Consider the following 23,527-nt stretch of genomic DNA (forward strand, 5'->3'; position numbering starts at 1 on the left):
CTAGCTTGTGGAATAAGGGCCACTCTTTAGAATGAGGACCAGATATACATACTATAAGGCACTAACTCGGATGCCTCAAGAACAAAACTCAGCATTAATAGTAAGAGCCACCAAAGTAGGCAGGGAGAAAACAGATGAATCAAGAGTGTAATTATTGGTAATTTAATGGTAATTAAGACTGATAATTATTAAGGCCAGGGGATGGGTACAAGAAGGTTCTCCCCATTTTCTCTCTACTGTGGGCTATGCTTGAAAGTTTTCACAATAAGAGGTTTGAAAATGGCTTTGACTATTAAGAGTTCATTAAGTTTACTGAGTCATTTCCTTTCATTTGTTTTGCTAGGCCAGACTTCACATGGTTTAAAATTCAAAATGTTGTAAAAGTTAAACACTAAGCAGAGGGGGGCAAGCAACAACTCAGAGAGATGACTCAAAGCTTATCCTTGTGTTGAGTGTTTGTTTGTTTTCTTGTTGAAACTCCTGCATTTCCAACAACAACCCAGAACCCTCAGACTTGTCGAGAAATAAGGCTGGGACCAAGGACTGTAATCCACTTTGGTCTAATAACTGAATTCACGTGAAGAGACCAAACCTAGGCTAAAAAATAGGGCTCTTTCACTCTAACTCAAAAAGAAGCAGATGAGGCTGATTCAACACTCGGGGCCAACGTCAACATTCTTCAACAACAGATTCTCACCAAGGATGCTGCTAGTAGTACCTCATGCCTGGAGCCAGCAGGCTGAACAGCCTTCCATTACAGAGAAGGACTGTTCAGCCCAAAATTCCAAAAGCACTGATAGTTGAGAGGACCGCTGAGACAGACCTTCACGAACACGGGATGAAACGAGTCAACATGGACATGGCTGCCTTTTACCCCAGGCCATTTGGGGTCCTCCAGAGCGACAACAAAATGAAAGACGGGGGTTCTATACATAGAAGGGGCCTGGCTGATGCACTCACTCAGGAGACATTTACTTGGCTGCACGCCAAACAACAGTCAAGAATAGCCAGGCAGGACCAGATTTAAGAGCACAGTAAGCCCTCGATTTTAAGAGCTCACAATTCTCTCAGCCACTTCTTCAGAAGTAAAAGGCTTTAAATTAATGGGTACGTGTTTCAAACTTTCAGACGCCTCAAAAACTCTCTGAGTGCTTTCCTTGCAGTTATATAAACATTGCCAATAATTCAAGCTAAAAGGTAGGAAAAAAATAATACAATTAAAAGTAAAATTGTTCTTTATCGAAGGGCTATGTTCTAAACTATCATTTATAGGATGATCTAACAAAGATCTCCAGAACAACAGGAAAACATGTCACGCCTCTCCATACCACGGCAGCCCAAATACATTCTTAAGACAGTCTGCGTGCATTCATTCGTTTCTTAGGAATGATTCGATAAGCCTTGGAAATGTACCGCTTCTGGAAACAAGAATTTTTTTTATCTTCATCAACATTACCTGCTATTTGCACTGAACCATCCTCACCCAGAAGAATATTACCAGCTTTCAAATCCCTATTTGGGGGAAAAAAAAAAGAAGAAATTATGCAGTACAGATATTACATTGCATTAATTCACTCAGGGAGATTTTAAAATATATCATACAAGCAGCTATTTCACATTATTTTATAAATGCTAAAATTATGTCACAGATTTTAAACAAGATACATGTGATTTTATAGTTTGTTCTTGGGGAATGGTGAGCATTTTAGTAACAACTATTTTATGTGAAATCATTATCCAGATTTAATCAAATCAATAGTGAGTAGACTCTTCATTTTCTGTTAGAGTTACAGACTGTCTGCGTGCTCACAGTTCTACCATTTCATCAAGAATTAGAGCCCAGCCTAGTAAAGCTGCCCTATCCACTGAAATTTGTCTGTGGGGCAATTCCAGATTGATCCTATCAGCCTCTTAAAAGCTGCTTTCCTCAGTCTCTCCTCTGGGGACAGACTGATTATGAACACTAATTATAATATTCTATGACATATTTCCTCTCCATATAGGAGTGTGCTGAGTAGGCTTAACCCTTAAAAATAAAAAAGAAAAATGACAATCTATAAGTTTGATTTCTAAAGTACTATTTTTTCTAATTACTGAAAGAAAGTAAATCGCCCACTTAGTTCAGGGTAGGGAAGTTAAAGTTGGTACTACTGGTAAACGGTTATTTACCTGCCGCTGTTCCTAAGAACCCATTAGAAACATCGGACAATCGTATTCTCTGCTGATTGGCTATCTAAATTGGCATTTTACGTCACCAAGAAGATGAAACCAGTGCCTCCTCCTCCCCTCTCGCCATCATGTCAAAAATAATTAACATATTACAATGTTTGAAACAGTCTTGCCTGTACTAGAGAGTTACAAATGATATCCAGTTCAAAAGAGCACCCTTCAAGAGCAGTGTGTTAACTGATGTTTTTAATGAGTTCACTCAGTAAACTCATTTTTATATTCTGTTCTTACTCCAGTGAAAGCAGATAAATCAAATCTGAGGATACCAACATAATTCATCAAAATTCCCTTTCTTGTTTCTTTCTTAAATACTTTTTTCCTTCATCTATTTAGCCTAAGTTAGAAATAACGCCAATACCTACCTACCTGCAACATGTCTTTCCTGACTAGAACTACAGATACAGGTGAATTTAAACATCTCCGCAGAGGTCATACCTGTGAATCTGACCATTTCTGTGCAGGTAGTCTAGGCCTTCCAAAACCTCTTTAAGAATTGTCGCTATTATTGCCTCTTCCAGAACTCCATTCTTATGTTCTCCTCGGTTGACAATGTACTTTATGATATCCAACATTGAACCTAAGCGGGCAGATAGAAGAATTGAAAATATCAGGTAAGCATCTCCATTACCTTTCCAGAATAGGGCTCCTAGTTTAGAAACCTAAATGAGGACATAAAAATGGTTTTCGTGTATTAACACAAATATTCCCAAGGCAGACAAATAATTGCCAAGAAGCCCCTGGCCAGACACACTAAATGCGAGTTTGCAGGCTCACTTTCAGCTCAAGTAAATGGGAAGGAACCTGGGTCAGGAACTGAAGACTGTACAGGGCCACTTCCCAGTCCGTCCATTTTCCCTGGACATGCAAGTGGTTACAGACTCCAAAGAGGGTTCAAGGTGTCTGAGCTGGAGAGGAAGGGAACAGGAGGCCAGGAGAGAGACAGCAGGGAACTTCTCAGAGCGAGCAGCCTGCTCTTCCGTGACGTCTGAAGCACAGGTGGAATGGGACAGAAAAAGGTATATTGCCTTTAGACCCTGCTTCTTACCAGAAGATTCCTTTCTGTGACTCTAGGCAATCTTTGTTTCACTTACTTGGAGCTTGATGTACTGACTTTTATAATAAAGAAATGAATACACAGAACTCTAGTTACAATAAACAGATTAGTATCCTTGGCACTGTGAATTCATGTTTCAACACATATTAATTAATATTCCAAACCTCCCTCCGGGTCATTTTAAAAACCATAATTACCTGGGGGTTCAACATTTCTGAAGAGTTAACAATTAGCTTACCTCAGGACCTGATTTGGCTCTGGGCTCTCAATGATTAACTAAGAGGACCGAGTTTCCCCATCGGGTATTACTACACCAGACTAACCGCCCACCCCTCATTGAGATTCGATGTGATAAAATATTGTAGAAGAAAACAAATACACATTTTCTACCTCCGAGAGAAACAAAACATCTGGTTATTCATAGACTCTTGGATGTTTTGATCATTCAGAACATTATACTTTCAGAAACATTTGATTTTTATCTTATAAGGATACACCGCACCAGGCATATATATATTTCTAGCTTGCTGAGGGAAAACTGAGCAAGAGTCCACATCTGCCCACATCCCCCTTCCCTGTGCAAACCTGCTTAAAACCTGTCCCTCTCACCCACTAAAGCCCATGAGTCTACGTTGTATTCTTTTAAAAAGACAAGGAAATTTTCTATCAAGTCCTCAGGAAGGCGGACAGGGGATATTCGCAGACTTATAAAAGGCTAATAGGGATAAAAATAAATGAAAAGAGGAAGTAAAATCCTCCACTGCTTGAACAAAATATTTGGGGCTATCCAGAGTCCCAGGTTACCAAAATTTCTCATTTCCTCACAGTTGGTGAACCCCACAAGGAGAGAGACCAGGTTAAAATCTCTTCTTGGAAACGCACCATCCTTCAAAAGACGGAGAAGCAGGCCAGACACTAGACACTGTGGTCCCTCTCCGACAGGCTTCCTTTTGCTTTTTCTTTCCTTTTTCTTTCACTTTTTAATTAAAAACCAAGTAGGCACTCAAGGAAACAATGATGAATAGGATTGATGACGAGACTGGGAACAGAACCCAACTAGGAGCTCCAGGCCCCCTACTGAGACCCACACAAGCAGACCCAAGGCAATTACCACGCATTCGTCATCTCATTTCTGGGCCTCTGCTTGATCCAAGACACTTTCGTAAAAAAAAAAAAAAAAAAATTAAAATGCCTCCCTGGTTGAGCTTTAGCTGGAAATGGGTCTGCAGATAAAACTGGGCTGTACAACATAAGTTCTGCTACGCCAGTGTTGGCTTCATCCCAGCACCACAAAATGTTCTCCTCTGCCCCTACGCCACGTCTCGTGTCTCAGGAAGACAGACGGCGATGTGACACCCTGGAGGGAGAACACACTAGAGAAGGGGTATGCTGGACGTTATGAAGAGAATGGCTCGTGCTTCCTAAGCTTCAGTTCTCGGGTGTGTAACATGAAGGTGGTAACACCTCCGGAGTTGCTGTTCTACGGTCACAGATTCCAGCACTAACAGTTACTATGTACCTGACCTCAGGCAAGCTGCTTAACTCTCTGGCGCTTTGGTGAACTTTCTGAAACACAGGGATGGTGCCATCTGCCATTTAAGGAGGTTGTCCCCACTAAGTGAGACAAGGTAAGGAAATAGCCTTCAACGGGATCTCCCCACAGACTGTTTAGCAAAGTTAAGGGTTATGATTATCGTTCCCTATCAATGAGTGATGTTAAAAGATAAAAGAAATAAAATAAAGAAATGCAAAAGTGCTTTATTAATTATATTGTCCATGGCTCTTACAACTTCGGTGGTGTGAGGCTAGTGAGGGAAAGTTACTTTGTGCAAACATGTGATGAAAACGGTACCACTTCTGAGCAACGCTGCACACAAATGTTGTGGCCTGCAGAAAGTCCCTCTCCATTTCCACTGGGACAACATCCACTGAGCACCTGCTGGGCACCAGGTTCGATGAGCTACAAGGGCATTTTCCTGTGCTTTCGTCACGCGGTCCACAATGCAAATCTGCACTGTGCAGCACCGCAGCCACTAGCCCCCTAAGTTATTCAAGTATAAGCGAATTACAACAGCATAGAAATCCAGTCCCTCAGTAACGCCAGCCACATCAAGTGCTCAGGAGCCACACGTAACTGGCAGAAACTGGAGAACGCAGCTACAGAACATTTCCAACGCCACAGCACTGAAATCATTCATTACACGGCAGCGCACGAAGGACTTGCATCATGTTAAAAACGAAGGTTTTAAAGAGGAAGGACTGGTTAACTTTTTTGAATAGCTACAGAGAGGAAGTGAACTTTTTAGGACTTGAAGGCATGGAGAGGGACGGATGGATCTGGGGCCGAGGGGCAGCGCAGGTGAGGCCAGAGAGGCATCAGAGTGCAGAGGTGTTTAGGGAGATGAACCCACACCAGGAAGGCCAGGATACGAGGGGACGCACATTTTAGAAGTTAAGCTGAACTGGACTTTATTCTCTAAGCAAATAATAAATCAAGCAAAACTTTTAAATACAGGAGTGTGAGGGTCAAATCTGAAATCTTAGTCAATATGTTGGCCTGCAAAGAAGGAAATCAAACAAACAATGAAAAAATCCGCTTACCTCCACTTAGTAACTTCATGACCAGCCAAAGTTCATCCTTGACCACAAAAGAGGTGTAATAGGTCACTACGTTGGGATGGCTGCACTGACTCATGGCTTGAATTTCTTTCTGTGAGAAAAGCAAAACATGACATTGTAGTACCATGAGGTGAAAACCGGGCAGCAAAACACAAATGAACCGCGGTCGAATACCTGGCTACCTTTCCTACTTAAAAGTATACTTGGAGTGGGGGTAAGAGGGGCTGCCTACACCTTTCCTTCCAAACAGCTACACGAGAACTAACCTGCTGTGCCACGTTACCTCCAGGAGACCACAGAGCCCTGCTGACCAGCCACAGGCGCGGGAAGGACACACTCCTCTGCGAGCACAGACCCCTGACTGCGGAACGTGACTAGGGGCCTCCGACTTGGACGGAAGGCCTCCACAGAGAGGCAAGACTGGGTAAGCGATTGGGAGACAAGAGTCCCAGTGCCAGCCTGCACTCTGGTGCATGCCTTAGCTCCTCCCTCATTTAAAATGGGACAACCAAACTGCTTCTGTTTGTCAGGACTGCTGTGGCGATAAATGAGAAAATACATGAGAAAATGCTAGAGTATCATTTCCCAAACTATCTTCCATGGGAGATACGCCATCGAGAAAATAAAGGGGCAGAGGGGGACTGGTAGAGCGAAATCGGCTTGGGAAACATCAGCTACTAAATCTCACTCCAAAGGAGGCAGTCACAAGGAACAGGAACCCGGTCAAGGGCTCCGAGACGTCCTGCGGCAGATAAACTGTCGTGTCTGAATCCAGGATAACCGCGCAGGAAAACAATCTCTATGTGTCATGGTTTAGAAGAGATCGCTGCAGAGAAAAAAGTTGTATAGAGAGATATAAAACAGCAGAGTTTTGAAATCAGACAAGTGGAAAACTTTAATAAACCATGTATTTCTGTAATAGTCAAGTCCATACTGGTTTAGGTTTGTCATTTTACGTTATTGCCAGATGACTCGTATAAAGCTTCAGCCAAATGAAAACCCTCAATCAAAGGTATCAGATGAATGTAACTAACTCACTTTTAAGGTAAAAGCCACAAGAATAACCTCAGCCATCAGAGAAACTTCATTTACGCTATTAATGTATTTGTGACAAAAAGAAAAGTGTATTTATGCATCCCATAAATATTTTCAATAACAACAAGTATCTAGTTAACTTCAAGTTAACTTAAAATTGCCTGACAATAATATTCCAATTTAGGCTGCAATCTTTGCATATTTAGTACTAATTATCCTCAATTTACTAAGAGCCTGTATGTCAGACTTTGCCAAAATGTACCATGACATGTAACATACACATAGATCTTAAATAAACTCCTAAGAAAATCACTAAGTTTTCTACTTTCTTTTCATTATTTAATGACACTTTCTCTTCATTGTTTCCCTCATTTAGCTGATTCCGGGTTTTCTAAATCTGACCCTTTTCAATTCGGCAGCTCCTGTCCTTTGAACAAGATCTGAAACCTGAGTTCCAGTTTCCATCTGTCTCTGGTGTTAGGTTTTGATGCCATAAGATGCTTCTGAAGGAGAAATGGAACACTGCCCAGGCCATTCCTATTTCAAGTCACTAGCATCTGCTCATTGTGGGAATGGCCCACTTTGAAAGCCAGCAGCATTAGGTAGCATCCAGTTTAAACAGATGCCTCCATTTTTCACAGAAATGGGAATAATGTTTCTTGAAAATATGTGCACTCTACATTCTCACTATTCCCTACTCAATGTAAATGAATGCCTTTCTAGCTTTCAAATTTCCAACTTTCAAATCATTAATCAAAATGCACACTAAACAACCAATTGCCACATGAAAAGAAATTCTTTTGCATCGATGCAAAGTCGGGTCAGAGTATGGAAAAGCACGTTTTCTTAGTCCTTTGCATTTAGACGGCCCGTACCATTTCCTACCCAGAGTGTCAGGTTCTCTGCGGTGGTAGTGAGTAAACTGTGAAACTCTGTGTGTGTGTGGGGGGGGGGGGGGTATACTGGGGGCTGGGGGGAGATGGAGGAAGTGAGGGAGAGAAACTCTTTTAATTAACCTAGGGAGAAATCCTTTGAGATGAGCTGTGGATATAACTTAACAAATTCTATTCCTTCAAAATGTGGGGTCTTAGAGGTACCAGCTGGACAATCAAAGACATTAAGGATTTAAAAGAAAAAAAAAGGCAAGGAGTACAGACACCACCACTGATACACCCCCACGGAAGATCAAAGAAGAGGTGGAGGGTCTGAGAGTGGACTTGCCTCAGCCTGACCACTCATAACCTCACACGGTTTTCCATGCAGCCTCATTGTTCTTCTGTACTGCTTGGCTCTGGGGTCCATATCCCCCACTCCTATACCATGCATTGTACTGCACAACCTTTCCATGCAGCAGAGCCTCTAACGCCTAAAGAATAACAAAACTTGCCTTAAAGAAAAGCACTAGCCCTGGCTGGTGTAGCTCAGAGGATTGAGCATGGGCCTGTGAACCAGAGAGTTGCCAGTTCAATTCCTAGTCAGGGCACGTGCCTGGGTTTCGGGCCAGGTCCCCAGTAGGGGGCTCTTGAGAGGCAACCACACATTAATGTTTCTCTCCCTTTCTTTCTCCTTCCCTTCCCCTCTCTCTAAAAATAAATAAACAAAATTAAAAAAAAAGAAAAACTAGCATTCTGCCTTGTGCTACCGTTGAACCCCTGCGGTAAGAAGTATTTCCCCAAATGGGGTAGAGAGGAATTTAAAGAAGGAAGAACTAAGTGCTCTACCTGCCTATCCAACCCTTATTTTAGTTCATATTTAAACCTTATGTGTAGTTGTCTTCTAGAGAGGTACAAAATTTCTATTTATATTTTTGTTATGGTCTGAATGTCAGTGTCCCCACCAAAATTCTGAAGTCAGTGACACTTGGGAGGGGGAGCCCCTGGAGGGTGGCTGGACCATCAGGGGAAAGCCCTCATGAATGAGACACCACGGAGACACCACAGAGAACTCATTCACCCCCTCTGCCACGGGAGGAAGCGACAAGAAGGCTGCAACCTGAAAGATGTCCCCTAACCGTGTTGGCACCCTGACCTCAACTTCCAGGCTCCAGAGCTGTGAGAAATAAATTTCTTTTGTTCATAAGCCACCCAGTCCATGGTGCTTTTGGTACAGCGGCCCAACCTAATTAAGGCAACTTTATATATGTTTATACTTTATATTTTGAAAAATGTAAAGATTGCTTGGCTCAAATAGTCCTTCCACAGAACTACTTTCTCCATTTGCTTTCAGGACAGTGATAATGGTTGCTCTTTGAATCATCTGCCTGATGACAATCTATCAGCCAAATTATCCAGCTTTTCCCAGTGCCCGAACTTCACTCACAGGGTAGGCGAACCCACTTATTCCTAGACACATTCATTTCGGCCTGTCTCTAAAAGCGACAAAAGTATTGGCCAAAGAATAAATAGATATGATTTTAAAAACCTTTTCATCCAATTCTCCCTATAGAATGAATGAGTGCTAATAGTCTATTCCCTTAATCAGCGCACCGTCTGTGGAAGAAGCGGGAGTTAGAGCCCTGCTTCTCCAACTCGGCTATGCACACAATCACCTGAGGACCCTGTGAAAATGCGGGTTCTGATTGAGCAGGCTTGGGGTGGGGCCTGAGAGTCTGCGTTTCTAATAGGAATCAGGTCCAAACACCAGACTTTGAATGGCAAAGGGGCAGAGGGCAGGCAGAGAGGCGGGCGGGTGGCGGGAGAGAGGAAGGCCTAAGTAGGAGAGCAGGCCCGGCGTCACTGCCCAGCTGAGTCTGACCTGCAAAAAGGGGCAGAAAGGGACGGTGGTTTGAATTTCACAACTACGGGAAAGGGTAAAAAATTCAAAGGGAGAAAAAAAACACGAGGTCAAAGCTGGCAGAGCTCAAAAGACTCTGAAATCCAGGCAATGCATTTGCCAAAACTATAGTCAAGGAATATAACGCAGCGACTCCCTGGGAAGTCTAGTGAAATGAGACTCAGACACGTCACCAAGTGCCAAATGAAGCTATGGCATGGTACTTCATCTTCCCTGGGGCCTGGAGAGCTGGGTTGGCTCATGCAGCTTCATCTGAAGCACGTCACAGATCAGATGTCACAAGAGTGAGAAAACCAACCTAACATGGGGTAGCAAGTAAAAGGCTTTTCCAGCTGCTGAAACAGAAGCGGCAGCCATAGCGGCACACCTCTGCTGGGAGCAACGTGGGGGAGAGACAGACCAAAGAGGGCCAGCTACCACGATGCTGTGGCTCCAGCCCAGCCAAAGCTGTCAAACAAGGGCATGACACAGGCGTCTCACATGGGACACACTAGGTTTGGAGGGGGACATAGTCTAAAAAAAACAGAGTACCCGATCCTGGAAATATGATGGATTGGGAGGGGGAAAAACTGCCAAAAAAAAAACCCCCAAAACTGGAAAAATGAAAAAAAAAACCCTCTTTAAATATTCACAAGGGATTTTCTGATACAGCTATATAGCGTTTGTTTCCCCTCCTCTTGCCGAAAAGAATTATTCTCCAATAAATACTGAGGACACACAGGAAACGTAATTGACAAGGACGTGACCCAGCAGGAGCGGGTAAGAAGGGCATCAGTCAAAGACACAGCTGGCTTTGAGGTGAGGCTATGCTGCTGACCAGCTTGATCACCTGGGCAAATTATGCAGCATCTTTGAGCCTCAGTTCCCTTTTCTGCAAAAGGAGCTTAACAATGCCACCTACATAGGATTGTGGTGACAGAAGCGAAATGTGATGTATAAAACTCCTTACAGGACGCCTAGCACGTAAAAGAAATGTTAAAAGTCGGTCTCTCAATGTCTCAGTTCCTTTTAGCCTGTGAGCATCCCCATGCTGATCACTAATATCTCAAGTGTCCCAAGTTCCAGACCGAACCTCAAAGGCACAGAGCCTCCCCCTGACAGTGGCACTCAGCTCTTCCTACAGAAATGTCACAGAATGTCCTCTGTGTGCCCCGCTGCCTCCAGGAGTGTCGTACGTGCACAGGCCATTGGGTCATGAATTTGTAGCTTCATTCCTGAGCCTCCATGGAACCTGCCTGTGTTCTTCCTGGTTATCTCGCCCTGCGTAATTTATACCACTGTGTCGTACTTCATGTACCCTGCCTCAGGCCCTTCTGGAATACGAAGTCTCAACACATACTTATGCAAAGGGCTTAGAACATACAGAAATAAGAGACAGTTTGAAATAGAAGAATTAGGAAAAGGTTAAAGCCTAGATTTTTTTGTCCCTTAAAACCATAAGATTCACACTGAAAAAAAATGTTTAAATGAATTCTGAATTCGAAGTATTAAACTATACTTAACCAAATTTAGCATATTTTCACAACTTATGTAAATTCTTCTTTATCTGATATTGATGGCAAAATATCCTACTCAGCCTTAGTTAAGACATCAAACCTACGCTCCAACATAAGGTGCAGTTAAATCTGAGGAGAAGCTGTATCTAACTACATTCTAAAGCAGGGGTTCTCAACCTTGGCTGCACACCGAAATCGCCTGGGGAGCTTTATGAAGTACTAATGCCTGGATCCCGGCCCCAGCGATGCTGATGTAAATTGGTTTAGGATACAGCCTAGGAATAAAAATTGCCAAAAGCTCCCGGGTGATTCTAATGTGCAGCCAAGGTTGAGAACCACTGCTGTCAAGCTAAGCACTGAGATGCATTACCCTTCCAGGGAAATGCTGAGAGACACATCCGCCCAGGCGCATTCCACTCTGCAACTTAATCCAAAAAGGAAAAAACAGATACGATCTACAAATACTATTAAATGAAATAGGTATTTCCAAATACAAGAGACAACCAAATATATCTTTAAAATGTATTGAACACCGTCTAAGTATTGAGAGAATCCCCTAAATGATAGGAGGGTAACCATGTTTAAAAAAAAAAAAACTGCAGAAAGTTGTTCTCCAGCTTATACTTCCATAACATCAGCATCATTATGAAGGATAAACAAATCAATAAACTAAATAACCCAATACTTGAAGCAGAATTTTTTCAAAAACAAAAAGAACCATAAACTTCAATGATTTCAAATGTCAGCCAAGTAATGGAAGATTGAAAAAGCTCTTATAAAAGCCGTGTGTTTTTCTGCAGTGTCATTTTCACAATCATGAAAAATACTGTGAGATTTTTTTTAATGATGAGAAGTTTTGTACCACGCATGCAGAAAATGCTTGCCTCTTTTACAATAACAGAAACAACAGGGAAAAACTCAAGGAAGAGTAAGTCAAGTATTCCGACTTGTACCACTTACAAATGAGTCAACTGATGTCCCTTAACACTTAGTTTTGTTATTATTTGCATATGATTTGGTTTCTGTGTTTATCTAAGTACAGTCCAATTGAAGGCAGGATTAAAACTGGAGAAAGTCTACACGTTTTGAAGACAGAGAAACATTTTAAGAAATTAGTAAAAGGGAAGCAAAAATTCTGCAATAGCCTTAATCGGTGTTTCGGAAGTGTTTAAAGCTGTAGAGAGCAGTTGTAAAGGGGTAAGGAGTGGCATGGGAGCTGGAGGTCTGGAAAACCCCCCAAAATCCCCAGGGAAATCACGATGGGTAAATATTTACTTGCTGACAGAACAGAACATACATCCCAGAACCTTAGTTATGATGTCACAAAATCAGGCACTCTGCAAAAAATGTCTGAAAACAGGCTAAAGAATTTTGCTTGGAAATGTAGAAGCCGCCAGTATGGTTATTTTCTAGAAAAGAAACAAGGAGGGAGAAGAAAGCAAAGAATAAAGGCGTGGTGTTGAAATACTACAGGAAAACTCAATAGGGAAGAGCCATTTTATTTTAAGAGTTGGCTAAAAAAGTTCTTCAGCAGTCATAGGATGCCTTCTTTAGGAGGTTCTGAGAGCCCTGCAGTCAGTCCTCACGGAATCTGACTCAGATTCTGCCATCGACAACGACTGTGTGATCATTTAACTGTCAATGACTGGGAGTGTGCAAAAAGTCGAGAGGAAGACTCCTTAACAGAATGACGATGACATTTTCTTGTTAGCCAATTGATGCTGCTGGAAACCGCCTTTAGCACCGCTGCTGCGTTTGGTCTTATCATAGAAAGATGAGAAGTGGGGTAAAAGAAGAGCGTCTTTTCGCTGTGGTGTGTCCTGCCCCTCGCCTGGGTACAACCTGCACTCTGGGGTTCTGCCAGGCAGCGACCCTCCTAGGGAAGTGGCAGAAACCCCTCCTAACACTCTCCAACCTTCTTTCCGCACATTTCCCAAGTCCCTCTCTTTCAGGAGCAGCTTAATTAATTGTGGAAACAACCAAACCAAACTAAGAAAGAAGATAACGTAGGAAAAAACAACCCAAACAACAGCATTTTTCCAGAAGTCTAAAAAGATGGCAAAAGTGAGAACCAAAAAAAAAAAAAAGAGAGAGAAGTAACTGAAGTTGTATTCAATCTGGGAAGGTTTTCACCATTTTCTCCTACTCTGAAAACGAGTCTGTGGTGGGTCTCTTTGTCCCTGAGCAAATGTAAGTCCAGAAACATATGTCCTTGCAATGTTCATTTCCACTTCTATAATTTCTCACAAACGTATCTCTTCAAAATATCCCAAAACTTCCCATTTCTAATTCTACTATCAGTTGGACTGTACTTAGGTAAATACAAACACCAAATCACATGAAAATAACGTCACAAAGCTAAGTGGCAAGGGACAAATGACAGCATGAAATTAATGACTGAGACCTGAAATGCTCAAAACAGTAGCAAGTATAGTTAAGTAGGCTTGGGTTTTAATTCTGTATCCTTGGTACAAAATATTTTACAAGAAACAGCCAGATGCAATTTGTTACCAAGTATGATGAAGAATGAGCTGGACTGTGATTAATTTACTAATTAGGAAGTGCTTGAGTTGAAGAAGAATGGAAAAATACTTTCAATGATACAAAAAAGAAAACACACACACATTATAGCTTCCACTTTTTAAGCTGATGTCCTTAAACTGGGATGATTTTCTTCCTACTATAAACAAGATATGCAAAAAATATCAACATAATTACAGAAATTAGGTAAAACAGCACAAAAAAGATGAAAAAAATTTTTATACCTCAACTTAAAGAAATTTAATAAATGCTTTCTGACTAGAGGAACTGCTCAGAGGTCCCATATATTATCATTTAATTTTAAAATGTTGAAAAAAGCCTGTGTCAGTAATGGTTAGGGAATAACTATTCTCTCAAATTTAATAAATAAATAAATATGTAGTAAAAATAGCAAAAAAAGTTACTATTAGGGAAAGTAAATATATAGAGCCTTATTCTCCAAAATAACCTACAAATCATAGCTAATTCATTACACAAAAGAGAAAGGGAGGGACAGAGAAAAGGGAGGGGAAAGTGAGGGAGGGGGAGTAGGGAGTAAAGAACAGATCAAGAGAAATGAGAAATAATAAAATAACACCACAGCAAAAAGCAAAACGAGGGCAGTGGCTTTGTTTGGAGGAAATAAAGTTCTTGATTTATCTACTAATACTACTGACGAAATGAATGAAGTATCTTTATAGAGATGATACAGGAAGAGAAAGGAATATACCAGAATTGTTCTGGTTCAGCTGAGAAACTCTTCCATTATACACATAGGAGAAACAGATGGCAGGCTCTAAATTCAAATCTATGAATTAAGAGTGGATTTTTATTATTATGCCACATTACTGGAGCGACTTGACTCCTAAATTATAAAGCATCATTTTCTAGCAATTAATGTTTTTATTCAAGCAGTTTTAAAGTCATTTCATTAAATAATTGATTTCAAAACACACGGAGTCACAGAACTTTGATGATGAGTATAAATTTTTACCATCAAGTAGAACTCCTCATTGAATGAACGAGGACACTAAAAACCCGAAGTGAAACTGGTCTGTCCCAAGTCCATGATATCAGTGAAGAACACGGGCTCTCTGACCTGGGGAGCGCTTTTCCCTCTATCATAACTTTCTGCACTCATCACTTTCGTGTAGTTTTTTTAAATTTATTTTTATTGTATTTTTTCCATTACCATTTATCCCCCTTATAACCCCCCCCCGCAATCATCACACTGTTGTCCATGCCCATGAGTCCTTTTTTCCTTTTTGCTCTTTTTAAATGACTTTGCTCACATTTGCCACCCATCACAAACTAAAATATTTTAATGATTGTTACATATTATTTCATAATCACTAACCTAGACTTTTTTTCTTTCATTTTTTTTTAAAGAAACAAGCACTTTGCGTGGCCCCAGGGCCATAATGCCTCCCACACGTACAGCTCACCTGCCCCCAAAATTCAACTTTAGTTTTGGTGGCATTGAGGTATGAGAAAGAATGAGAAAATGCTATTCAGTATTCTATGACTAGGTACCAAGGACACATTAAAATTATGAGAACTCAAGTCTAGAGAAAAAAATGAAAATGATAGGGTTAAAGTCTAAAAATCATAAATAAAGTCAAGTACAATAATGACCCAAAACATCAATCAATCTCTGGGTAAAAATAAAGGAGAGTGCCCCAGAGTTTTTGGAGAAGTGGGTTTTAGGATAAATAAAAGGATTATTCACATTTGTGGAACTCATTGTCACCTGGTGATAGAGATTGAAAAGATAGATGATTTTGGAAAGAGCAGATTAATTCCTCACTCATGTAATGGATTTGAAGGGAAGCCAAGTGTGCCCTGGAGTAGCATCCCTAACCTTTGAGGTTGACCACAAACCAGAGAACCAAGCTCTTTCAAGAAACCTCAAGGTGATGACAGTAGGTCAGACCCTTTTAGCAAGTCTTACATTCCTATTGGAAAGCAGGAACTGCCTCAATGGAATGCACATAAGAGACTCTATCAATCTACTACCCCATTTCTAGGCAAATGGAGGGTAATGGTGCAGAAAGATATCCATAGCTTAAAAAAAAAAAAGAAAAGAAAAAAATTCTCATTGACCCAGTACAAAAATGAAATGACTCATACAACTCATTTACTAGTCAAAGGCTCCCCAAGGGACAGGAGCCCTCTGTGTCTGCCCATCACCTAGTTCATTTCCTACCATCTAGTAGGGTTTAATAATTATGGATTTAGCAAGTTTTCCTCTAAAATATTTGCCCAAAGGTGTTAAGCTCATTATAGCCATTTGCACTACTGTAGGATTAACAAGTATGGGATTCACAACAAATAACAAATGTGGGATTAACACATCTCAGAAACCATCTAAGCATCTAAATTGGGAAGGTCAGGAACACAGAACAGACCAGTGACACTCCCCTGGCTCCTGGAAAATTAGCCAGCAAGGTCATGTGCCTAAAGAGATTAGGATGTGGTTAGAGAGATTACTACTCACACAATGCCCAGTAAAACATTTATCCTAAAGTGTTTTAATTGTTGTTGAAATAAAATGAATTTTTAGTGAGCATATATTTTTGTCCTCCCGTATATACAGCCAAAACTCATCCTTTTTCTGGTCCTAAACACAATGTAGAGACTCGTTAAGTATTTACCAAATAAATTAATAAACGTATATTAGATCTAAAACCAAACTATCTTTGAGGAATATTACTGTACTCATTTCAGTAGTACATATTTTATTTAAATGGCCAATTATTTAGCACCAATGATCTCACCTAATATTCTTCCTTTCATGTTAAGAGAAGTTGGCACTGTAATTATAATTTTGTTACAGAAATCATGAAATCACTTGAATACTTCTTCAGCAAAACCTGGAACAAATTCCATGACTGCAGGAAGATCTAACAGCCTCCACCCCATGAAGCAGCAGAGTTCGGGGCCAGTTGTCTAAAACTGTGCTGCACCGTCACATTGGACCTCTGCATATAAATCCCATCTTACCATGGGAGCTGGGGTTCAAGGGGGCAAGGAAGCGTCAAGAGTAGGGGGTGGGAGGTGATACAGCTTCAGCAGGGAAGGCAGATGTTCCAATAGCCAGCAGACAGGTGATAACTGTGACTTCTATGACATAACACACACAAGATAAGGATTCCAGTGACTATTGTTTCTTATGAAAACAATGGTTTCCAGTTAACACACGGCACAGAGTGTGAAATGATACAGAGCACTGACCTGTGTATAACACACACACACACACACACACAGTCAAAGGATTATTAGGAGACCGGATGTCCAAACACTGCCAAAATGTGAACCCACAGAGATAATAAAAATGCAGGCAACAGCAGTACTAGAAACGGAAAGGATTACAGCAACTTTGCGCAACACAATCTCATGTGCCAATAGCTAGTCCGCAAACGCCCGGCAACGTTGGGCAACCTGTACTGTCAATTCTATTTCTTTTGGTGTGAAAAGGATCTTGAGGTGGTAATACATCCTAAAGAACCACGGCCACCACCACCCCACCTCTAGAAATATCAAGGTCACAGCCTCAAGGTTTTAAAAAAAGATCAAAGCAATAAAACAATATAGCTTTTTAAATGAAAATAGATAATTATGCATATATTAATTTATTAACACAACATGGGCATTAAAGGGGGAAAAAGAATGAGGGAGATAAATTAACTGGTAATAAACAAACTCATAAATCCTACATTCTCAGATTAATGGAGTCAAGCACAAAACCATAAAAGCACCAGTCCTTACATCGGCAGCTCTGCCTAAATCACCTGTACCTTCATGACACTGATAGGCTTCCCGGTCCCGGGAAACAGAGCAAAGGGCTGGAATGACTGTCTCCCGATGACCTCCACTTGGACCCTTAGAGTTACCATTCCTTACAGCCGACTGATGATAAAAAGCCAGTCGAGGGAAAACATGGAAGCTTTGGGCAACTCTGAGGTCTTGGCAGAGATGAAGGGCCACAGCACTGGCCCAGAAGGCTGGTTCCAGAACTGGTCAGACCCAGCGCACATAAACCTTACTGATGGCAAAAAGGTGGCTATGAGACCTCCCACAGAGCACCGCAGTCAAAGACATGGGCAAGTTCTTCACTGATATTTCCAAACACTGCATGAGTTCAAAGATATACCCCACGTTTGTTTTTTTAAAAAACAAATGTATACATAGTATATCCACAGAATTGGAGACTCCTAAAGGGATCTTAGAGATCTTCCAATTTGACTCTCTTTTTAAATAGGGCAAAGCTGTTAGGTATCTTGGCTATAGCCAAAAAATAAGTAAGGGGCAAAATCAGGACCTGACTCACCCCACAGTGTGTTCAACACTTTTTCCTCTCAGGCAAAGTGACCTTGAAAACTGGTCAGATGACAAAGGCACAATTTTATTGGTCGTGCAATAGCAAGTAACACAAGTACACAGTAATAGTTTCAGTAAGGGCAAAGCACAAAGAGAGTAAAAGACTTGAATGTATGCAAATATTTTTAAAATTAACATTAAATTATGGAAGCCCTTGCTTTCATCTGAGCTTTAGCTGGCAATCTGTTGCTTCGATCCCAGTGAAATCTAATGGCTTCTGTAGCCTAATTTAAAATGTAAGGCCAAACAGATCTGGAAAAGTACAGCCTATCCTTGTACTTAATTTATACTATAGTGTGCTGTAATTAAGCCTGAAATAAAAGCTATATTCTGAGTAAAGACAAAAAGCTCTTGTTAATGGCATTCCGTTCCCAATGTAGAATCTAACAAAAGCCTTCTTCATTGGGAGCCAACCGTCATTACAGCCTGTAGCTTGCATGGGGCTACTGGACTAATATTTGTACTGGGATTAGTGTTGGTATAACCAATCAGTTAACTCCTCCACTGCGGTCTTCTGTTATCCTCACATAAATGGCCAAAAGGCAAAGAAGAAAATTGGCAGCCAGAACGACAACTGTATTTATGAGATTAAACTCTCAAACCCTTCGCAGTTTGCCAGGCAACTAATAACCATTTGCCAAGCTGTTCATTTAATAATGAGTCCGTTAAGCCAAAAGCAAATGTCCCTTCAACCAACCAATGCTACTAGAGTCACAGACTCAACGACAAGCTCCAATTATTCGCGTGACGTACTTCATTTACGACGAGAAGTACACATTGCTGTACACAAAAGCAACAAAGTCCTCCTCTGGCCCAATGCAAGCTACCCTGCAGTTTCCCGAGTAACTGGAATTCGTATGTGACTGTGTGATTTACAAAAACCAAAATGACCAATGAATCATTGAGGGAGCAATTTCCGTTTGTGTCCTGACTCTCGCCAGGGCCCAACACCCAGTCCAGCCCTGCACTCAGAGTCACGTGGCCTCAGGTCCGCTGAGTCGGCTCCCTCCTCTCCTCAAATAGAGTGCCAACACTGAGACACACCCCACCCAGGAATCATGAGGACTGAGCAAAACGCCATTTGTCAAAGCAAAGTAAGTTGGACGACACACAACACCATCATAACGCACAGTATCATTAACAGGGGAGGAAAAAGTGGTGCCAGCTGCATTCCAAGAAAGTCATGCGTCAGAATAGGAGATCACACCCAAGGTGCCTTAGCTCTCTCCTCTCCCGCTTCGCCCACCCATTCCACACCACCCATACCGTAAGTTCAAAAAAGCACCCAGCAGGTATCCTCATCTCTTCCACTTACTAATAGTTCATCCATACTGGTCTGGCATTTTTCCAAGTTGATCCGCTTTATTGCCACACGCTCCTGCCTGGGTTTGCACAGGGCGGCCTGAACCACAGCAGTAGCTCCACTGCCTGAAACGAAATAAAAACAACATCAGTTATCAAACAGCACACTTTCTGGGAACTATTCATGACCCCCTTCACAAATACCTATTTTTTAAAAAGTCCTCTACTCAAGGTATTCAAAACATTATCATTTGACATGTTTTTAAAGAATTTCTTTTGACTTTTTTTTTTTTTTTGAGACAGAGAGAAGGGAGGGATAAAGACAGGGAGAGAAACATCAATGCAAGAGAGAAACATCGATCGGTTGCCTTTGGTATGCGACCCAACCAGGGATTGAATCCACAGCCTATGCATGTGCCCTGACCAGGAATTGAACCTGCAACCTTTCAGTCTGCAGGATGATGCCCAACCAACTAAGCCATTCAGGCCAGGGCTCTTTTGGCATCTTTTCAAAGAATGTCTTAAGTATGAAAACAATTATCTGGAGGGGGGGAAAAAAAGAAAAACTGGACTTTACTACAGGATACAAAGACAGTATCTGTGCTCCAGGGACTCACAATCCAGGAAGGAGACCCCCATCCAAAGACCCCCACCCACCGAAACACAGCATGTTTGCCGCTGCCCAGACACAGGCTGAGAAAGTGCCGCGTCTGAGGAAACAGGAGCAAGGACAAGCATCTAAGCATAGCCCTGCATGGAAGCCCTGACCATCCTCAGGTCCTGATACTTCCTAACCTCAATGCCTTTTAAAAAGTACAGCCTCTTTCTTCTTCTACTTCAGCCCAAAACAAACCACCCCAGCCTGAGCTACTTCGGGGTTTCCATGAGTCACTGGGGCAACGTATCTGCTCGGAGCGCCCTTTGAGGTTATCTCTTCCGAGTCTGCCCCACCATTAGAAAACCAGGAATCAACCTGAGTATTCTCATGTGTAAAGCACGCCTTTCAAGGATGCCAAGCAAAATGACGCAAATGTGTAATTACAAAAGCTCTCTCGGCATTCACGTGAATTTCCTTTTCCTAAGATTTAGTGATCGTTAGCTAATGCACTCAAACTCCTGGGAGACCAAGTCATGTCGTTATTCATATTTTATAAGAGCAAAATGTAGACATGTAATGATTTGTGGCAGAGCACAAAGAACTCCTAATCGGATTTATATTCCACAGGGGCAAAAACGACCTCTAGGTTAAGGCATCTCAATTCTGCAAGGAATACCAAAAACCTCATTCTAATCACGTAAATCCTCTGCCACTGCAAGACTGTCAATGAGAAAAACAGCCCGTGCTCAGGACTGTGCAAAAAAGGGGGCCAGGTGTGACCACATACCTTTCTCCTTAAGGTTTTTTTTTACACCCTACTTCCCAAATGAGTCATGAAGTATCTTCAAAGGGGAGAAGGAGCATCTTTTGGCAATAAGAAAGAGAGATCCGTAATGACAGAAAGGCGGGACATCTCTAGTGCAGCTCAAGGCTTTACCAGCCCAAGGAAGTGCCCCAGTGGGTGTCTTTAGAGTTCTGCCTTTTCTCCTGCCCTGTGGTCTCATCACCAGCTCTGGCCTGGTGACTTGAGCAGATGCCCTTAATGCTCCAAACCCACGTCTCCAACTTCAAGACTCTGTTCCAGGAAGTCCAACCTGGGTTCACGGGGGAGGAAAATCCATACACACTGACCTCCACTGGACAGTGGGTGGGCACTTTGCTCATATAATTCTCCTTACCAGCCTTACACTTTTTATTAGCGTCATCTTATTAGTGAGAAGACTGGGACTCGGAAAACTTACCAACACAGCTGATAAGTACCTGAGCTGGGATCTGAGGCAGGCCTGCCGGACCCCAAGCTCCAGACTTGCTCCTCCCTCACACAAGCTGGTGCACACTCTTCCCTTCCTCACTCGTAGCCTTGCTAAGAAAATATCTTCTTCTGCCCTATATCGTTGAAGAAAAGAGAAACAGCCCAGAGGGAAGGTTTGGGTGAACCTCTTTCTCTCTGGAGCCCAGCTCCAGACAAACCACCCCAGCCTGAGCTACTGAGCTACTTCAGGGTTTCCATGAGGTACCGGAGCCCAGCTCCAGAGGGAGAGAGTGCTATTATTGTCAGAGGCTGCTGAAAGGGACCTCCCTGTCCCTAACCTCAGTGCTTGCTCCACCAGCTGCTACTCCAAGTCCCACTGGACTGGCCTCACTGCCCTGCAGATCACAGCATGCTGGGCTCAATCCGGAACCCTCCAGACACCAGAGCCCAACACCGCAAAGGGCCCTGCTGACGGCAAAGTGCATTCTGCAGTCACGGCCTCCAGAGCACCCAGAGCAGGAGGTCATCACTGAAGTAGCGGCACCTTCAGGGGTAAGTAGCAAGTTAGCACTGGGTCTGGTGCCCAGCGGAGAAATCAACAAACACCTCCAACCAGCTGCTGATGGGTAGCAGTTCTCAGCCCCACCTGTGCTAAATCTCCTTTCAATCCCACCCCTCCGACCTCAATCCACATTCCAGAACATTCTCTAGTCAGGGAACTGAAAAACAGGAAAAAGAAAACAAATTCCCAGAAAGGAGAAAACAAGTGCATGTAATGGGGGGCTACCTCTCATAGTCAAGTCCTTGGCTATAATATAAAGCCTCCCGACTTCCACAGACACATGCAGGAATGTGGACACAAGTAAGAATTCCACAAAGCAGGAGGGAGTGGTGGGGAGAGCTTTTGCTAGAGCTTTACAACTGGAGAAGTGTTACTGCTTTACAACCACGCTGCCTGAAGAACTACAGAACTGCGGGCAGCGTCCCCTCTCCAGAGAGAGTAAATATGCAACGTCCTGACCTGAGATTACCGTCAGAGCGTGACTGGGTTTAACCAGTCAGTGGACAGTTTGGGAGATCTGCTCTGAATCCAAAGATTCCCTTCAACTACGAGAGAGATCAAGAACAGCATCACAGGTGCAGGGAGCCTTACAGGCCATCAAGTCCAACCCTTCACTTCGTGAGGGAGGTCAGGAAGGGAAGAGACCTCTCACCCCAAACCCAGCTGGCCAGCAACTTCGTCTGGACTTCCAGCCTCCAAACAGTGAGAAATAAACTTGTTGTTTACAGAACCTGTTCTTTGGCATTTTGTTATGGAAACCCGAGAGGACTAATCCAAAAGACTTTCATGGCCTATTCTAAGTCACTGTCCCACGATCACCTGTGGTAACTCATGCCATACAAATTAGAAGGTCTCAAAAACCTCCTAATTAAGTACCCAGCAATACGAGGAAAGAGTCAACTGGTGGGCCTCTCGTAGGCTGCCGTGGTTCCAAGTCTTAGATCAGCGAGACCCTTGAAAAGCAGGTTAGACGGGGATTCTACTCAACCCTAGTGAGGATTCCCTCTGTAACGTCAGGCCTCATTTCCCTCTGAACCTCAGATTCCTAAATGGGCATAAGGAAATCTACTTGTAAGGCCTAACAATGTAATGGGCCTCACAGCCCTGGAAACATCCACTCAATAAATGCTCAGCTGTCTCTCTGGGACTCATTTCTGCATCTGTAACATGAAAGGGGGGGACTCTCTCTGTAGTTCACACGGCGCCCAAGGGAAAAGAGAGAGGGCAGAGTAGTTCCAGGTTATGACCAAGTCTTATTTCGCTCACCAAAAATATTCAGCTGGTTTAGAAGGGGGGAGGGAGGTAAAGGCGAAATGATGTCTAAGGTCTGATACGACATGATGAACCTAAATATTTAAAACGTAAGAGATAAGCCAGAAAATTAAGGAACAGCTATGACTTAATACACTACAGTTAAACCTCTCACTGAGAATGTACTTTACTAACCTAAAAAAAGATTTTAAAAAAATCTTTGTCCACCCAGAGTCCAGGAGTTCACATCCTAGCCCTGCCGAGTATTAACTGCTTATCCTTGCGTGACTTTCTTCACTTCTCCGTGCCTCAGTTTCTTCATTTATAGGATGGTGAGAACAGCACTGAGCTCACAGGGTGGCTGTGATGATGAAGGCGCTAATACATCGAAAGCCCTGGGAACTGTGCCTAGCACATGGGAAGCACTAATTAAATC

At 42.5% G+C, this 23,527-nt stretch overlaps 1 protein-coding gene across 3 annotated transcripts in view; it reads right to left on the bottom strand.

Moving 5' to 3' along the window:
- Positions 1-23,527, bottom strand: part of STK39 (serine/threonine kinase 39) — a 271,016-nt gene that overhangs the window by 195,639 nt on the left and 51,850 nt on the right. For all 3 annotated transcript variants that reach the window (XM_053918751.2, XM_053918750.2, XM_024579873.4), the window contains exons 2-5: positions 19,442-19,554; positions 5,885-5,993; positions 2,665-2,806; positions 1,457-1,512 (exon numbers count right to left, since the gene is read on the bottom strand). In XM_053918751.2, coding sequence (XP_053774726.1) covers positions 1,457-1,512; positions 2,665-2,806; positions 5,885-5,993; positions 19,442-19,554 — 420 coding nt within the window. The remainder of the gene's footprint in view (positions 1-1,456; positions 1,513-2,664; positions 2,807-5,884; positions 5,994-19,441; positions 19,555-23,527) is intronic.

This window comes from Desmodus rotundus, chromosome 2 (genome assembly GCF_022682495.2).
Source record: "Desmodus rotundus isolate HL8 chromosome 2, HLdesRot8A.1, whole genome shotgun sequence".
Lineage (NCBI taxonomy): Eukaryota > Metazoa > Chordata > Mammalia > Chiroptera > Phyllostomidae > Desmodus > Desmodus rotundus.